The sequence below is a fragment of the Halichoeres trimaculatus genome, unplaced genomic scaffold (assembly GCF_033239565.1).
Source record: "Halichoeres trimaculatus isolate MK-OKI-2021-1 unplaced genomic scaffold, fHalTri1.1 fHalTri1_scaffold_6, whole genome shotgun sequence".
Lineage (NCBI taxonomy): Eukaryota > Metazoa > Chordata > Actinopteri > Labriformes > Labridae > Halichoeres > Halichoeres trimaculatus.
Genome location: NW_027437184.1, coordinates 8,605,619 through 8,624,246, shown reverse-complemented (window position 1 = coordinate 8,624,246; position 18,628 = coordinate 8,605,619). Strand labels below are relative to the sequence as shown.

The 18,628-nt window shown below is 39.3% G+C and overlaps 1 protein-coding gene across 2 annotated transcripts in view; it reads left to right on the top strand.

Moving 5' to 3' along the window:
• The first annotated feature begins 3,286 nt into the window (after nucleotides 1-3,286).
• The window catches only part of clip2 (CAP-GLY domain containing linker protein 2), a 52,611-nt gene continuing 37,269 nt past the window's right edge, over nucleotides 3,287-18,628 (top strand). Inside the window, exons 1-3 of one of the 2 annotated variants that reach the window (XM_074672060.1) lie at nucleotides 3,287-3,996; nucleotides 6,536-6,760; nucleotides 17,686-18,176. In XM_074672060.1, the coding sequence (XP_074528161.1) occupies nucleotides 6,646-6,760; nucleotides 17,686-18,176 (606 nt within the window). In that variant the 5' untranslated portion in view covers nucleotides 3,287-3,996; nucleotides 6,536-6,645. The remainder of the gene's footprint in view (nucleotides 3,997-6,535; nucleotides 6,761-17,685; nucleotides 18,177-18,628) is intronic. The other variant, XM_074672061.1, reaches the window with a different exon arrangement.

The window sequence follows — 18,628 nt, the reverse complement described above, 5'->3', positions numbered from 1 at the left end:
TTGAATAAACAGAAACGTAAATGAGATTAACTTAAAATAGAAATAATCTGAGTGCATTGAATACAACAGAAGCACGAAATCTCTGGAGGCAACAGGGCCCATTCCCCAAATTAAAGCGTTTGGACCTTTTTTTTTTTTTACAAGATGTATTTTTCCCCCTTTTGTTTTGCAATCTCCAACACAGGGCGCCAACATTTCAAAATAAGGATACAGAATAGAATAGAATAGAATAGAATAGAATAGAATAGAATAGAAAATACTTTATTTATCACCAAGAAGTCACAATAATACAAGAGAATACAATACAAGAAAACAAAAGTAAGAAAGTGTATAGAAAGTGCAAAAAGGTCCATAAGAAAATAGATGATGACAGCTTGTCCATCAATGTCCAGTTCAGCCAGTCTCTACCTCCACAGGGTCCAGGACTGAGCTTCTTCAGCAGTCTGTTCAGTCTCTGTCTCCTAGATCCTGTCTGCTCACAGCAGGTGAAGCTCTTCCAATGTAGCATTGGAGCCCATTAGCCATGTCTGTGAATAGCATATTTCTGCTCTGCCTTCTGGTATTCCCTCTGTTGCTGGGTTAGCACAGCTAGCTCGTCCATCTTATTGGAGATAGATCTTACGTTCCCAATAACGATGGATGGAAGGACAGGTCGATGTCGTCACTTCTTAGCTCACACCTGAGAACCAGCACATCGTCCTCACCTCCTTCTCCTCACCTTGTGGGAAATCATCAGGCCTTGCACCAGTTAGCATTGGCATGCTACAGGGTGCTAAAAGCTGATTTCACATGTAATGTGTAGGCTTCTGTGTCACTGAGGCATCATTTTAATACAGATCTCATAGTAGGCTATCTGTATGCCTCCTTTTGTTTCTTACAGGTGATGCATGTAAAAAAAAAAAAAAAAAAAAAAGAAAAGAAAAAAGAAAATCATTACACACAGAAAGACCAAGGACCCTAAAACTAATGGAGAGATGGAGCAACAGTTCATTTTGCAGACTCATTTGTGAAAGCCTACAGTCCTCTAGTGGTTATAACAGAAACTGCGCCACACAAACTCCTTCATAAAAGAGCCACTGTTCCAAATCTTTTTAAAGCAGATATCTGACTTTATATCTTATCCAAACTAATTTCTCCCATGTTTATCAACATTTATTCATCACTAGAATCTGTCTCGTGCTCTCTCACTGTTGGCTGGAAAAATAAATTTCCCCTTCTATCCTTAAAATTTGGTGTTAGAGTCAAAGCCTGCTTTAGCTTATCTGTCCAGGAGTTTATTCTGTGTGGAGATGCTTCATGGAACAGTGAGTTTTAAATATACTGAAAGTACGTAGGATTTGGGACATTCTGAGAAGGTCTTTGTGCTCTCTGCTTTAGCAGCCAAATGAGCTTTATGTGCATGACCAGCCTGCTGAGTGTTACTTTGTGTTATAGCAGGGCACCACTTGTGTAATGTGCTGCACTTCATGCTGTAAAACAACTCTATTTGCTGACTTGAGACTTTATTTGCTAGATTAATTAAAGTGGAAAATCACAATCCTCAGAAAGTTTGGGGTTTGAACTTATTCACATCAAAAGAACAATTGCACCCACAAACTTTACCAACTGTTCTTAGATGCTGAGTAACCACTGTTGCATCTAATGCCCTGCTGTCTGAGTCGGGAGAGAACAGGTTGAAGCTTTTTATTTGTCAAACAGCTACCTCCTGTGGCAGGAACTGATGATAACAATAAAACAGCAAAGTGATGAATCCAGATATGAGATCTTACTCTGTTTTAAACCAATATAAGGAACTTAACTGATTTCAGTTGGAAAGAACAGCTGCCAATGATGGAAACAAGATTTTCATCACAAGTGCTTTGAAAGAGAAGTACTTGTTTAAAGACTGACAAGACATATTTTGCAATATTTGAGTTTGTTATGGGTGAAAAAAAAATCCTAAAAATAAAAAATAAAATAATACTTGCCAAAAAGTAAATAAAGGTGAATAAGGTGACTGGATTTGGGAGACTTATCTGTTCTTGCAAATTTCTCAATACAGGCTGTGTTCAGGATTAGTGCTGAGTCATACAAGACTCAAAGTTGCTATTGTCACGTGAATAGAATGGAAACATGTTGACTTGTGAAATACAATACTTCCTCTACTATCTACTATGAACCCCATGCAATTAAAACAAAGGATACGAATAGGAATATAAATGAAATGATGTATGAAATAATAATAATAATAAAAAAGAAATGTACAATGAAGACACAAAAAAATGAAATGTATGTGATAAAAGACGTAAAAAAGAATGAATGATGGACTGGAAAAACATTTTCTTCTCATGTTTAATTAAAAAAAAAAAAAACACTTTCAGTCCAAAGGCTGTGATAATTCATCCTTTTATCACTGTTCTACAATATTTTATCACTCATACAACGAAATCACACATGACTGATTCTTGTAATAATTTTGCAAATCCAGGAAATCCCTGATACGAAATATGCTTGCCATAAATCGCAGGGTTTTTGAAAAACAAAAAACAAAAATCAAATTAATAATAACCACAAATAACCACAAAGCACAAACGTCTTAATTTTCCCAGTAAGATTTTAACATTAAACAATTAACAGTATGCAAAAACGTAGGGACAATGCATTAATTGTATTTTAGAAGTTTATATTTCGCGGCTCAGCTGTTGAACTGGTTCACACCCAGCTGCCTCAATATAACCAATCACAGGAGTCCACAGTATTCACGTGGTGCACCACTGACCAATCAGAGTCTTTCATATTCAACAGGGAACACTAAAGCTTGTGAAGCCGGTGGCCCCGCCCACATCATCATAGAAATATGAGAATGAATCTCCTACGCGTTTTCATAGCTTCACGTGGTGACCCCGGTGATGGGAAACTCGGACACTGATCGTTTCATTATTTATTAGTTTTAACATCAATTAACTAATAAATTTACGTTATGTGCCATCATGTTTGTGCTATGGCTCAGGATCTTCAACCAAACTGCGTTAAATTTTTGCTCAATTTGTTTGTTTTTACGTATTTGAAACTATATATTTAAATGCTTGAAATTAATCTACACGTTTAAAAAAAACATTTCACTCTGTGTTAATACGGCTACAAAAACGAATTCAACAGAGCTTGATATGATTGATATTTTGACATTACTTGTAGGTACGCCAGCTGTTTTCGGGTCATGAGAACTAGAAATACAAGAGGAGTCAACACAAGGTATCGCGTGTTTAACTTGGCTTTTTGTTGTAAAATTGTGGAATTTACACTAACTTACTAATGCCGATTTATAAAGTAAAAAACATGCTTTGAATAAGACTGATTCACGCTCACTTTAGTTACCATTTTAGCCCAAGAATCTATGAGTAATTTAAATCTCTATGTTTTTCTATGGAGATCGTCAGAGAGCTGCGTCAGACCTAGTTTGCACTCATCATACCCCCAGGAGGCTCTGCTTCCCAGCCCCTTTGTTCAGTCTAGCCGGTGGGTTGAGTCAGAGGGAGGCTGTGCTAACCCCAACAAACCCATACCACAGTGGGATCACGGAGGGGAGCCGGAAAAATAGCTCGTCTGTCTCAACCCAGACAGTTTACGTGGTTAATTTCACCCAGACTAGAAAAGTTGTCGTTCTGTGTTGCTGATGCTGCATTTCATTTTCGGAAACCATCAGGACATGTATGCTTAGTTCTCGGCTAGTCAAACAGAGATACATGTCGTCTATCTGTGGAGGCTGCTGTAGCTCTCATCCTGACTGAGATGAACCGAGAGACTAGCAGCTAACCCATCACCGGTGTGTTGCTGCTGACACTGTGCAGTCATCATCCGCTGATCCACGCTGACTCTCCCTTTCAGTTTCTGCTCAGCATCCATATTTGCATCCCAGGGAGTGGCAACCACTAATCCTCCCTCTGCCTGGGAAGAAAACTGAAAGTTCGCCGGTCGCCGGACATCCTCTGGATGGACGCTTTATTTACACACAGAAAGGTGAGGATTTTCATTTAATGATGTTCCTTTGTGCCATTTTTGTTGAGGGAGGGACTCTGCATTGAAGTGAAGGGCAGCCTCTGAACCACGTTGCCGCAGTAGCTACAACAATAGATCAAACTGGCGTTGTGTTACATTTTGTCAAGGTGCGCATTATCATCTCAAATTCTCTCATCCTGCTTCCTTTAAAATATGAGGACTCAAATTGAGAGCTAATCCAGGTTTAGGAGGGGGATAGCTCAGGCTAAAATCACAGCTTAGGGCCTTATTTGTGACTCCAATTACAGCAAAACTATCATTCACGACAGCTTTATTTGGATTGACTGCTCTCAAATGAAAACAGCCAACCTGTTTTATTATTATTATTTTTTTAAATAATCTGAGTAAAAAAAAAAAGAAAGAAAATCATTAACTGCCCATTTCCAAAAGCTTCTTGCTTTCTTTCCTGATACACCCTGCCTAGTTAAATGCCTGAACCAGATGTGTGTTGTTTATTGTAGGATATAACAGCATTAGATCTTCTTAATGGGCTTTGGGCCATGATTTGTAGGCCATGCTCCGCTTGGGCACCGGCCTACATAGCCTGTGTTTTATTATTACTCTGTTAAATTGATAAATTGAGCCTTAGTGGGGTATATGAGGCCTTATTAGTTATGATAAATTCTCTGTTAGAGATGTAAGTAGCTTTATTCTATTGAAATACCTGTAAATTTCACGCTAGAGCCATCAGGTGTTTACAAAACTGAAGCACAGACACAACTAATCTCAAATGTGAATCTTTGATTTAAATTGTGTTCAGTGTGGACTTAACTTAATTGTAGCACCAACTGTAGCAAGTGTGATAATGTTATTACATTTTTGGAGCACAGTCATATTCTAATTAATTTCAGCAACACACACAAGAGCCAGAAATAGGACCACAGTGTTTGGACATCTTTCTGTCACCGTTACCTGTGAAGTCTGCTGCACTGTTCTTTCAGAGCCAGCTGGGAGTGGTGTGCTTGAGCATTTCAGAGTCCCTAATCCCCCAGCGGTCCTTTGTTTTTATCACGATAGCAGAGATCAAAGTAGGAATGAAGACAGTTAAAATAAAAGACAGTCACATATTGTAAAACTCACATCAGGCGATGCAGACTTCTTGTAAGTCAGTGCTTTCAAATGTCTTTCTGTAACTTGCAGCTCAAATATTAATTTGGAGCAGTTCGGCTACAAAGAAAGTGGTCTTTTCTTCACATGCTGCATAATTTAAAGGATATAAAAAGGCAGACATGCAAAGTATGGAAGGAAAAATGGGACATTTTGACTACATGTGGGGAAAAAGGCATCAATCTGAATCCTGGTCTTACAGAAACATGCAAAATACTGACAAGCTTTTTCAATTTTTTTACCTTGTGATTGCTCATATATCATTTCATACAATTTTAGTCATTTAGCACATTCATGTTCTTACAATAATGTGCTGTAACTATGTAAATGGGAGGGTTACATTTTGATAAAGCTTAAGTTCTTAAACTACCTGGTTTGATGCCTTTACAGTATTTTTTTTCTACATAATATGTTGTCACTTTCAATGTGGTTGTTTCCAACAATGCTAAGAGACCACACTGTCTTCAGCCTTACAAATGTATGGGGGTAATTTATTGTCCAGTAAGTTATACAAGAAGTTGCTTATGTACAGAAAAAATCAAAGTAGATAAAGATATGATTCCTTCTACTGCAAAAAGAAAAAATATAATGAAATAAAATAAAGATTATGCAACAATATGAAATGTGCAGGGGATATGCAAGGTAAAAAGTTTTGTAGCGCCTCCTCTTACAGAAAAACATCTGAGTAGATCCTTCATACACGTGCAGTTTGTTTTGATTACACAGCGTCAGTTCATTATAAATGTTGTCTCAAGGCATTTTTAAAATGAGCTGGACTTGAAATTAACCTTTATTTCTAGATTTAAGACTCAAGACAAACAAGACTTGCGATGCTGAGCTGACTGAGACTGTGCAGCTTGGAAAGAAAGAGATGGACAGAGATAAACTAACAACATCAACAACCAATGATGCATATTTATAGCCACAGTTGTAATAATAATGGTTAAAGTTGTGTGGTTTAAGTAGGACCAGTGAAATAACAGTGATACACTGATAATAATAGTCCCAACAGTGGAAAGTTTTAATGATAGTTTCACCTGCAATGGTTATAATAAAGGGGCTGCAAAAGTTAATCATAGTAGTTGGAGTTAGAGCTCTGAAATCAACATAAATGATAATGAAATTTGTTACAGTGCACTAATATTTAGATATTTTTATACTGTCTACATGAGTGTGAACTGTAGCATGTATGAAACTGTCTGTGGCAGCTGAAATAAAGGACCTCTTGTAGCACTCGGTGGCCTTAGCATGTGACTAAATGCCCTCTGTTGAACATCTTCAGCTCGTAAAGGGTGTTGACGATTTCACAGAACTGTTTCCACTTTTGATACCTCTGTCACCTGCTGAATAATTTCCATTTCAGCCCATTTATCCTCCCCTCTCATCCCACCAGCTAAACATGGAGAGTGACAGCCCCCACTCCCACATCTAGTGCCTGATCCAGAAGCCTTCATCACCAGGGAGGAGCCCTCAGGTCCTGGCCGTCTTCCCCGCCTCTCTAGAATGAATATGCTCAAGTCCAGCGGACTGAAGATCCCTGGCCGGGGGCCCAAACATTCCAGCCCAGTGGGAAGGACCTCAGCGGGAGGAACTTCCAGCCCTGTCGTCCCCAAAGACAGTGAGTTATATACTTCCTGCTTCTGGAAAATATAAGGAATTCTGTCTTCCAGTTATTCCCCTCATCACCGGAAGTTTCTCAGACATTTTCTCTCTGTCAGTGAGTCAGGACAGCACAGCTGCTTTACATTACACACACATCAGACAGGAAGTGTATGCTTTAACTTAATCTCCTGGCTTGTTTATTCATGTTTGAGAAGTCATTGCTGAGTTCGTCTTTTTATGTTGCCTTGTCGGAGACACTTTCTGTTTAAAAACAAAAATGTATTTGTTAAATGGAAAACATTCATCTTTTAGACAGAGCTACTTTCATCATATCGGTCTTGTTTTCAGGAATGAACAGCTGTTCCCCTCATAGTTTGTGGTTTTCATGCAGTTTTCTCATGTGTAGTGATTTTTTTTTACAGCTTTTAGTATCAAAGAGTGAGCAAAACCCAGATGCAAGCAGATTCTTATCCAAATAGTCACCATCACCATGCGTTATCCTCTCTACCACACAATAGCACAAATAGTTCAAGTTACTTTTTAGTTATCATAACTCTCACCAGCCTTGCTGTCTGTGTCTGGACTGCAGGACAGGATGTTGTCTCACTTTTCTCTATCAAAGATGTTTGGGGTAGCTCTAGTAGTTAACATCTGTGCTGCTAACTGTCATTACCCCCCTGCTCTCAGGCACTGATGTTTTTGCTATGGTGTTAACAGGCAGAGGGGGAATGAGACTCCTCTCTATCAGAATTCTGATTTAACACATCCAGCTGATAAAGACAATAACAGACCAACAGGCAAACATGGCTGGGCATGTAGACATAAAAATGATCAGCAGTTTCCTTCAAGAGTTGGTGAAGACAAAACAAAGCTACAATAAGACGAAATTGGTGCAGCTGTTTAGAAATGCTGTTGCTTTGCTCTGTGGCAGCTGGAGGTTCTAGCACAGGGGTTCCCAAACTTTCCAGCACCTGCAATAGCTGCACAGCAAACTGCAAAACCAAAAACAGAAAAGAAAACAACAAGAAAGGTCTAAGATCCTTACTTTGGCTGATTGGGAGAAAATCAGACTACCTTTGTGCACATATTGCTGTTTCCCAAAGTAACCTGCCTCCACTGATGACCATCGATACCCTGGTTTGGTCACCTTTGGGGTTTTCAACAAAGAAATGAGGAAAACAGATGAAACATTTTCTTTTTGTGTAGTTTTATATAAATGAAACTTCTAATTCAGTTGATATCTTTTTAGGTATTTCCACTGAGTGAAAAACCAGCACTGAAGCTAACAACCTTACAGCCTAAAACAAAAATATGCCTCTTTCTTACACCTATTTCAAGGGCATCTTCAACATTTCTTGGATTTAATGCCACCAACAGTGCTTTTGATTGGCTAAACAAACTATAGACAGCCCTGCATTGTTTTGTTGTATAGTGACTAACATCTGTTTGCTGACAAGTTTGATCTGTTGGTGTAGAGCAGGGGTGGCCATCCTGTGGCTCGCGAGCTGCATGTGGCTCTTTGCCTTTTGGTGTGTGGCTCTTCGATCCATTTTTAAAAAATATATATAGTTTTGAGTAGTGGTGTGCCAATCAATCTAAACTGTATATATATATATATATATATATATATATATATATATATATATATATATATGGATGCCAACGTTGGGATCAGTTAGGATTGATACTTAAGTTTCAGTTTCTCTTCTCTACGAATTGAAACACAGAAACACAGTAAATCTCGCTTTGAAAATTGGAAATGTATTGATTTTCATTTTATGTTGTTTTGTTTATGTGTGAGAGGAAGTGTGTTTGTAAGACCACATGTGTGATGTGGCTCTTTGTATCACCACGGCCATTTTTGTGGCTTTTGGTCTCCGACTGGTTGGCCACCCCTGGTGTAGAGACTAAGAAAATATCTGGATGTTTGGAGCTGGTTGTTCTTTAAAAACACGGAAGGGCTTATTCGCTGAAAAGCACACTGAATATTTTAAATGGGACTTTAAGAGAGAAATGGGAGCAAAGAAGATTTTAGAATGAGTAATTTTCTGAGAATGTGTTCTGGTTTTATTTTCAGCACTTAAACATAATCATCCTTTTTCAGGGACATCTAAAAAAAAACAACAACACGGCTTCATGATGATCAAGATGCAGAACATTGATGTAAAACCATTACTTTAAAGGAGAGGTCTATAGATATACTGTGTAATTTTTAGCTTCAACAAATCCAATTTAAAAAACAAAACCACAAATGAGTTCATCTCGCTGACAGGGATTTACTCTGTTTTCTGATAAACATCTGTAAAAAACATTAATTTTTCCTTTTATTTATTTATAATTATCAACCTATTTTTTGCCTTTTAATGGGATTTGTTTAAGCTGGTATCATAAATGCAAAAAGAAATGGGGACACGTGGACACCTCTGACCTCACTGCCACTGAAAATCCGACTATCATCCGGAATAAACATCTGTGTAAAACATTAGAATCAAAATCACAATCCCCTCTCTGCAGAAAGTAATCACAGCTGTCCTCGCCCTTAAATGCGGGCGCTGTTGTTTATCCTCCTCTATTTTAGCTCTCATGACAGAAACATCCCACCGGCCTCACACGCACATGTGAGATCTGTCTCCACTAAATTACAGCTTCACTCCCAGCTCCGGGGGAACCCAACAGGAGAATTACCAACCTTCTTTGTCAAATAGTTTGCTTGTTTGGTTTAAGTAGGAGTGTGTGTGTGAGGCTGTTTATCAGAGGCATTTACTAATGTGTTTCGGTTCATGTTGGAGGAGGAATTTATGAGAGCAAGGGGAGAAAAAGAACAGAGCAGTGTACACAGGAAGTGCTTCCTTTAGTAAATCTTAAACTGTTTCTAAACACTTTGTGCCTTTCCAGCAGGGTTAGTTAAAAACATGGCAGGGGTTTCTTATTTAAAACTGTGGGTGCACAAAAGAAGAAGCAAAAGGCAGACAGGGTTTGGTTGCAAAAATTGTGAAGACAAGAAAAAGAAGCCCCTGGTGCAACTAGTTATCAAAAACTGACAACTGGATATGGTTACGCTGCTATAATCTAAAAAGTTGGCATCTATCCCCAGAGGCATTTTTATGCATGGTGTCATCACATAATCATCTTATGTGTGTCTGTTATCTGTATTTGCAGTAACCCATGTGTGCACATGTCCATTGAAGTAATAAATCACAAAAGTGCTCCTTTTATGCTAACGAAGCACAAAAAAACACTACATGTCATTGACTTAATATGTTTTTGGGACATTAATACAACCAACAACCCTATTTTTGATGATTGTACAGTGTTAAGAATATAACTTGGGAGAATCTATTAATATTTCCTATTCATCTACGATCACAACAGTATTTTCTGCACTAGTCATTGGTTCCTAGAACAGACTCTAAATTTCTGAGATTTGTGGATCCAATTTGGGAACATGCGTTTGATTCTGCTAAAGCATGAATCCTGCTGCTGGAAGAATTGAAGATATAATCTGTTGTTGAGATGCACGGGATGCATTGTGTGCAGCAAAGATATAAAGTAACAGTTGAGTCAGCTGAGGAGTGTGAAATAAGGTGTGAATGCCTGTTTTTTTTGTGTCATTCAGGGGATCAAAACCTGGAAATAATCAGAATAGTGGTTTTTGTGATCCATTGCAAAAATAATATCAGAGTAGACAACAATCAAATTGCAGAAACTACAATGTGAAAGCTCCAAAGTAGAAATAGACTATATCGATTTTTTGGGGCCGATACCGATACTAATTATGAGTAGGCAAGGAGGCCGATAACCGATATTTGAAGCCGATATTCATTTGCAGTTGAGTGAAAGTATTGGCGTAAAAAATTTTGCAATCAAATGCCTTCAGGCATATGTTTATCAAACAGCTCCCAGGTTTAGCAACATGTTTTATAAAGTTAAATGAAAACTTAATAAAAATAAATCGCTAAAGTTTTCGACAGAAAATTTCCCAAATTTCTATGTAACTGCAATAAAACTGTCAGAATATAACGTAAGAGGTATGTAATGCAGTTTAATTGATTTTCTGTTTGGTTTTACATGACAGATTTTAAATGACCATCTAGGGCTTCCATAGTCTAGACAGGGAGAAATTCTGTGCAGAGAAGCATCAGAGCCAAAACAACACAGTTTTGAATGGGTTTCATATCAGTGGTCTAATTTTAAATAAAGGCCGATGCCGATATGCCCCAAAATGCCAAATATCGGCCCCAATAATCAGCCTGGCCAATAATCTGTCTATCCCTACTCCAAAGTTCACAGCTCCGGTGAAGCCCAGGTCAGACACATATTTGGTGTTTGCTGCATGATGTGCAGCCTTACAATGGGATTTAGGGATGGGTACCTTTCACATTTGAAACGATATGGGTACCGATGCCCGGTACCTGGCAATCGGTACCAGTACTCAGCGGTACCAATTTTCAGTACTTGTTTGTTTTTCTGTGGTAAAAAAATAACATTTTCTTTAGTTATAAAATACGTGTTTTTTTGACTACACATATTTATTCTTCATTAGATAACCTTGTAATGCTGTGGTCATGTCCAGCATGAAAAATTGGCTACCCTTCCACTCCCTCACAGTCACAAGGATGCATTTAGGTACCTAAACATGGTACCTTTTGATTTTACATAAACCAGTACCAGGTACTTTTGACAGAATTCGGTCGGTACCTATAAAAGTACCTAATTCGGTACCCATCCCTAATGGGATTCTTACCAGAGTTGAGCTTTTAACCCTTCTCAAAACAGTCTTTCTCAAAGTTATGACACTTTATACTAAAAGCTGCAACATCACTGAAAATTGGAGTTTAGGCCTGGTTCACTGGTAATAAGAGATGTGTTTATCTATGGAAATCTCCCCTGAGTCTTCTCCTGTCCATCCAACTTATTGTTTGTTTGGTTTCCCTCAGAGTGGAGGGCAGAGCAGCTCAAATTGAGTCTGAAATCGTCCTGAACTCAGCCATTATGAGCTCAAAAAGCTAATCCTTTAATGTTGCATGCAGGACTGAACCTTTTAGCCCGGAGCTGGTCAGCTGTTAGGTAGCTGCTGTCCTTACGAGACGAGTTCTTCGCTCTTTGTTTCCAGCAGACTAAAAAACACATCCTCACTCTGCTTTTATCCTGTTCATCCACAAAAGAAAACAAAGTCGTGTTGCCGGTAGAAAAGCTTTTTCTAATGTTCCTCTCTTTTTGCACTTTCTGAAATGGCTTCAGATTGCAGATTATCACTACTCATTTATAATTAACATCAATGTGTGTGTTATGGTTCATTGTTCATGTTCTTATTTGGACTCATCAAAACATGTTTTTCTCAAACATTTCTGAGTCTACATCACTTTGCAGATAAGACTCTGAAAAAAATCAAACATTTTCTTTCAAGATATGTCCAATGTTGGACCCCTGACTATCTTGATTATCTTTTTTTTAAGATAAGTCTCCAGCTGGTTTAGCGCACTTAGCTTTGGGACAACTGAAGCCTCACTGAGTTCATGCAGAGATTAGTTTCCTGCCTCTGATAGTTTTAACCCCGACCTGGCCTTGTACTCCAAGTTGTTTGTTGGTTTTATCTGGGAAGACTGTGAGAAGGAGCCACCTTGTCGGAAGCTGGCAGAGTTTATGCTCTGAACTTAAAGAACTCTTTCCAAAGAAAGCCTCAGTCAATGAGCGAATTGTGGAAAGTATCCGAGCCTTCCTTCAGGCTGCTTTTGATGTGAAAATAGCCGAGCTGTTGCTGTGCCACGTCTCTAGTGACCTTGGAAGTGAGCTTCTCAGCAGAAATATCTCAGTCACACACACAGGCTGCAGAATTCATGCTTCATGTTCAATAAAAAGCGATACATACTGCATCCAAACGCCCCTCTTTTTCCGTCATTATTTGCTTCAAACCTGAACGTATGTCTGATACGTCAATGCTGGCATCACAAGATGAAACCACACCATTATCTAGATTTATCTCTCTAAATACTAATTTCACAGTGAACGCCTTGGCAAAGGCTTTCTTTTTTAGTGGAAACTTCAGAGGCAGGAAATGAGCCTGGAGAATATCAAACAGATATCGCAGTGCTCAAATGTCCACCAGATTTATTATTTCATATCGCATTGTATTGCAGTGCATCACATTGTATAGAATTGCAATTTATTTTCTTGTGGTATCGTAATTTATTATATTGTATTGCATTGTTGGGTAAAGTGCACTATTACATCCCTATTATTGATAGGTATCTTAATCTAATATTACAAACCAGGGATGGAGCCAGAATTTCAATTTTGGGTAGGCCAAACCAATTGTGGGTGGGCCTTAAATGACAAAAGTTAGTAACAGTATTATATAATATATATATATATATATATATATATATATATATATATATATATATATATATATATATATATATATATATATATAATGTTTTAAAGCAGATTTTGTTGCTTTTTGATCCTTTAATATTTAGCTGCGTTTCCACCAAGCAGACCAGTTCAGTTCGTCTCGTTATGGCATGCATTTTATGCCCTTTACACTAACTTATCCAGGGACAGATCCCCAAATAACTGAGACAAGCCGTCCCACTTTTTGAGACTCTTTCATATGGGTGCCAGACTGAACCAATCCGCTCTCGGAAGGTGGAGCAACACACTGCAGACCATTGACTGGCCAAAAGAATTGTCACTTACCCCGACAGTGGCTGCATTTCTCCTGGCGGCACACAGACTTCTCTGAAACAAAGTTTGATTGCACTTTGTATCAAAGAGCTACATGCCAATCACAGAGCGGACAAAATGCTGCATGTCTTACATCTATGCTCTTTGTTTACTGTGTTGCGTTTTTCTTTTTTATTGGATTTTTTAGCGGGGTAATCTGTGTCGCACTGCTACGGCGTCACGCTATTATATAACAGCTGCAACTTTCGGCATCCAACTTACACGCTTCCTACCACGAGAGGGCACAGTTTTGCTGTGGAAACACAAACGGGATTAGGCTTAACTGTACGAAACCATGCGAAATGGTACTGAACCGAACTGGACTGCTTGGGGGAAACGCAGCTATAGATACAATTTTGTAACATTTTAGTGCATCAGACAGCAATGGCCAAAGAGTGCCACCTCAACTTTCCATGTATTGTTAGAGCAGCAACATTAACCACAGTTAAATAAAAGACAAAGATCTACAATCTTTCCCAAAATCATTCTCTAGACCTACATGAATAACACAAGGTTGAGTGTTTCGTAACTTTTTTTACTGATTGGCTAAAAAGATTGCCAAACTTGGCTCATTTTATACGACAGGGCATCTGACAATAACAAAACAAGCGTAAGTGACATAATTTAATAATATTCCTCTTTAAAACAGATTTTTTTTAAAGACAAAGGGTTTTTTTTTTTTTTTTTTAAGTTTGAGGTGGGTCTGTCAGAAAGTTGGTGGGCCTGGGACAGTTGGGCCCACCCATGACACCACCCCTGTTACATGCTGTATATCTTTAGATCATACATTTTTTGAGGAACTTAAATTGAGAAAAGTAGATAGCTAGAAAGAAGTGTCTGCTTTAGATTTCTCCAATAAAATAAACTTGACAAATGAAGGAATTTCATCACAATGATCTAATGGTCCTATGTTTCACTTAACTACCTCAGGTAAACCAGTACTACTCTTTTGTTGACAGCATTCGTCATGTCTTAGGTCTCGCATATAGTTGAAGGTTGAATTACCCGGTAAAATGAAGGATGAACATTTCTTTTTTTGTGCGTCATATAACAAGTAACCTGCTGTTTAGACTTTGCTACAATGAAGCTAACCTAATATCCATCTGTATTGAAAACAAAATGTGGCACTGGTCAGGTGTAATTATAGAGAAGAGAAGGGCAACTAATTAAAATGTTATAACAGTCACAGAAATAAAGGTGGTTCTTGTTTCAGAGTAACAGCACTTATTAAAAACACTTACTTAGAAGTTGCCTCTGCTTAACCTTAGACCTTATAACAGTGCAGCAAACTACATCATTCACAGCTAATGAGAGGAGCTTTAACTTTGTCAAGCTGTGACCAAAGAGTACTTCTCTCCTCTCTGCTGATCGTTTTGTATATTTCTCAAACTTGAATGGAGAACATGACACTTCATGGAAAGTCACTCAAACACGTGAAAGAAACTCATTGTTAAAAATCAGAATCACTGAAGCTCGGCCCCTTCCATCTGTTCAGTTCGACCTCACGCAGCTGCTACAGCAGCAACAGTACAACATGAGCCTTGACTCACTGATAAACCCAATTTAAAACAAAAAGAACAAGTTAAAGAGTGAAAACGACTGCTTTTGTGGAGGATGATCATAAATGAGCAGAACCAAAGAGGCCAGAGAAAGAGGTGTGTGTGTAACAGAAGTAGAAGAGAGACGGGGGGATAATTGGGGGGACGAGGAAGAGGAGGGAGGAGGGGAGGAAGCTGTGGAGGTTTCATTGTGCTGAGCTGATGAATAGTGGGATTCAGATGGTGGTGGGAGGTGGCCTGGCACAATAGTGAAAGTAAGGGCTGTGTTTCCAGTCTTCCTTCTGCGGAGGATCCTTTTACCCTCGCTTGCCTGTTGCTGCAGCAACCCAAATCATGGGTTAGCTCAGGTTTTTAAAGACTACCCTTGGTCTGAGGGCCAGGATCACATGTTGCAGTGGTTGATCCGGTGTTTCACCACAAAATAATAACTCTATTTCTTCTTCTGTCTTTGCTGTGCATGCAGCTCAGCATTCTTTAAAATATATTTTGTTGTTGTTGTTGCTTTTTGTGAACTTTAACATTAAATGTTGGAATATTTGTTGAAGTATTTTAATGTAAACAAAGTGGATGTGCACATCCTAGGCTGGGATATTATGTCTACATTTCCTACCATTTTGATGTGGCACAAACTAAATGTGAACCCTATATCCTTCAAACTGCTGAGTTTTAAAATACAAAAAAAAAAAAAAATCATTAAAAAATCCCTGTACAGTGTTTGGGGGCTTTGGAGAATTAGCTATTCAAACTGAAGTTATTTTTTCACCCAGCTTATATTTTTTTTTCTAACGTGGCCGTTCAGATGATATTAAGATTGCGAGCTCCCCCAATAAGAGGCACAGCTGAGGGTCATGTGACCGACAGGAGCGACTGTAGGTGAAGCCCTTGCCACTACCAATATGGCCGCTATAGCCAATGTGCTTTATTTTCATTTTTCATTTTCCAGAAACAGACGGGTGATGTTGGCGAGACTACGTCCATGTTTTATACAGTCTATGATCTAAGCATGGAAACCATTTAAGGAGACTTTCCTATCAACTGTCGATGATTTTATGAAAGAACTAAGTCTTGGCACTTTAGGCTTGAGTGTTTTTAAAAGTGGCAGGAGTCATGGAAAGGGTTGCCTACCCCTTCCATATACCCTATCTTGTCACTTTCTAAGTTGCACATATAAAAGCATGGCTGACTTGACTGACAGATGGGACCATGTAGCTTTTTGCAAAGAGGCTAAAGGCCTGCCTCTTAACCTCACACTAACTTAAACAAAGCTAGGTTGCGTTCCGTATGTCTTCACAGCTCCCAACAACAGTAGGCTACAATACTCAGAATCAACAGCAAATGGGTGACATCACAGAGACTATGTTAATGAATTATAAAATTTATATTCTCACTTTGTGCACCATGGTTCTTTTAAGCAGTAGTAGCATTGCATATATGAGACCAAAGGATAAACTAAACACCCACTACACTCAACATGGTGTTCCTCTGACACTGAATCAACCTGATGCGAAGACAGATTTCTTGAACGTTGCTCTAAAACATCTCTGTTTGTCATGGGGTGAATTGTTCTCCAGCTGTGAGTCCAGCTGCAGCGTGCGATACTGTGGGTCTAACACACACTGTGACTTATCACTGATGTTGATGCTGTTTGACGTTTTGCCTCAAGCGACTTTCACTTTGACACATTAATGAATAACCTAAGCTCTGCCACAGTCAGGGTGTCGATAACTGGTTGTCAGCCTGTTAATTTATTTATATATCCATTCATGCAAGATGATTAATACGAGGTATTACTATTCTGTTTGCTCTTCATAAAAAAGAAAGCAATAATTGAAACAAAAAAAAAAAATTAAAAGTGGGATGCTTCTATGAAGATACTTGTGATGTTTCACTGGAAAGCCTGCTCTGTTTGGCTCAGATAATCAGTCTGCATCAAGTTGAATAACCAGCATTAGTTTCTCTCTTAAGAGCACATCATTTATTCAAATAGTCTAACTTTATCGTGAAGTTAAATTCCTTTGAAGTTGTACCCATTTGCGTTTTTTTTCCTCAGCACGTCTCACTTCACAACATATGTGAGCGATTTAGGCAAAAAAACAGCGAGCACTGGGTGCTCACAAAGCCTCGGGCCCTCTCACAGGGTGTCGGAGAGACAGACAGAGCTGGCACCAGCCTCTTCTGCCCGCACAAACACACATACACAGATAAACACAGGCTTTTACTGGCAGTGCGGTGCAGCAGACCGCGTGCTAATGGTGCCCTGCTCGGTTTACAGACTGCTGTGGAATAAAAAGCAGAATCCAGCTCATGTATGTGTCTAACAGGCGATATCACAGAGAAGGGTTAATCACCGGCACGTCTCAGATACCGTCTCCCTCTGACCCACTTTTCAGGAGGAATTAGAGTAACGCCTAATCGTGCACAAACCACACTGTTGTGTGCATGCTGCCACACAAGCAGTTTTTCTTCTTTGCTGGCATGACTACTGGACTCTGAATGAGGTGCTGTTACAATGTATGCAGTGTTTAAGATGAAACCCTCCTTTCTGCCGCTTTCCTTTAATTTGTCGCTCTCCTTTAATATGTCTACCAATACTGCCAATATGTGTGACACATGGCAGATCAAAGATGAATAATAAATCACGTTTTCTTTCTTTCAGACTGTCCACTCAAGCCCACCACACCGACCAAACTAACCGAGGAGGGCGATGACGTTTTGGGGGACTACACAGTTGGTGAACAGGTCTGGGTCAACGGGGTCAAACCAGGAGTCATCGCCTACCTCGGGGAGACCCAGTTTGCCCCAGGACAGTGGGCAGGCGTGATCCTGAATGACCTAGTTGGCAAGAACGATGGTTCAGTGGGCGGTGTGCGCTACTTTGAGTGCCAGCCACTCCAGGGCATCTTCACGCGGCCCTCCAAGCTCAACCGACAGCCGGTCGGAGAGGGAAGTGACAGCCTCTCCACCGACTCAGTTTCTGCTCACAATCAGAGTCAGCAGGGCGCCCCCCAGAGGGTGGTGGTGCCTCTGAGAGAGGGGCTGCTCAACAGTGCAGTGAAAACGGGGAATGAGTCCGGATCCAACATGTCTGACAGTGGTTCAGTTAAGAAGGGAGGGGAGAAGGACCTGAAGGTTGGAGATCGAGTGTTGGTGAGTATCTTAGTGTAGGTTTTTACTGAAGCCTTACATCTAAGGAATTTCATTTCATCAGAATTACTGACCTTATAGTGCCTTACTGTGCCACAAACCACTTAACTGGTACTGAAGTATTTTGTCACACCTGTTTTCAGAACACAGCTCACTTTTTGGTGGATAAAAGTGATTGAATGCGCATCTTGGCGGCACCAAACAAAAAGTTGGACACAAGGGCAGAAAAACAGAAAATTTATTGAACCTCACTCAAAAGTTCAAATAACATGTCCTTGGAAAAACCACGTCACTGGGAGAGAAATCACTTGAGCTCAAGGAATACCTGACATGATGTGATATGAAAAGATGCTTCAAATTAATATAGATAGAAGGACAAACAGAGACTTTATGCACAGCCAAAAGCAGTTGACAAAACTGAACCAGACACAGAGAACAAGAATTTGAGAATTAAA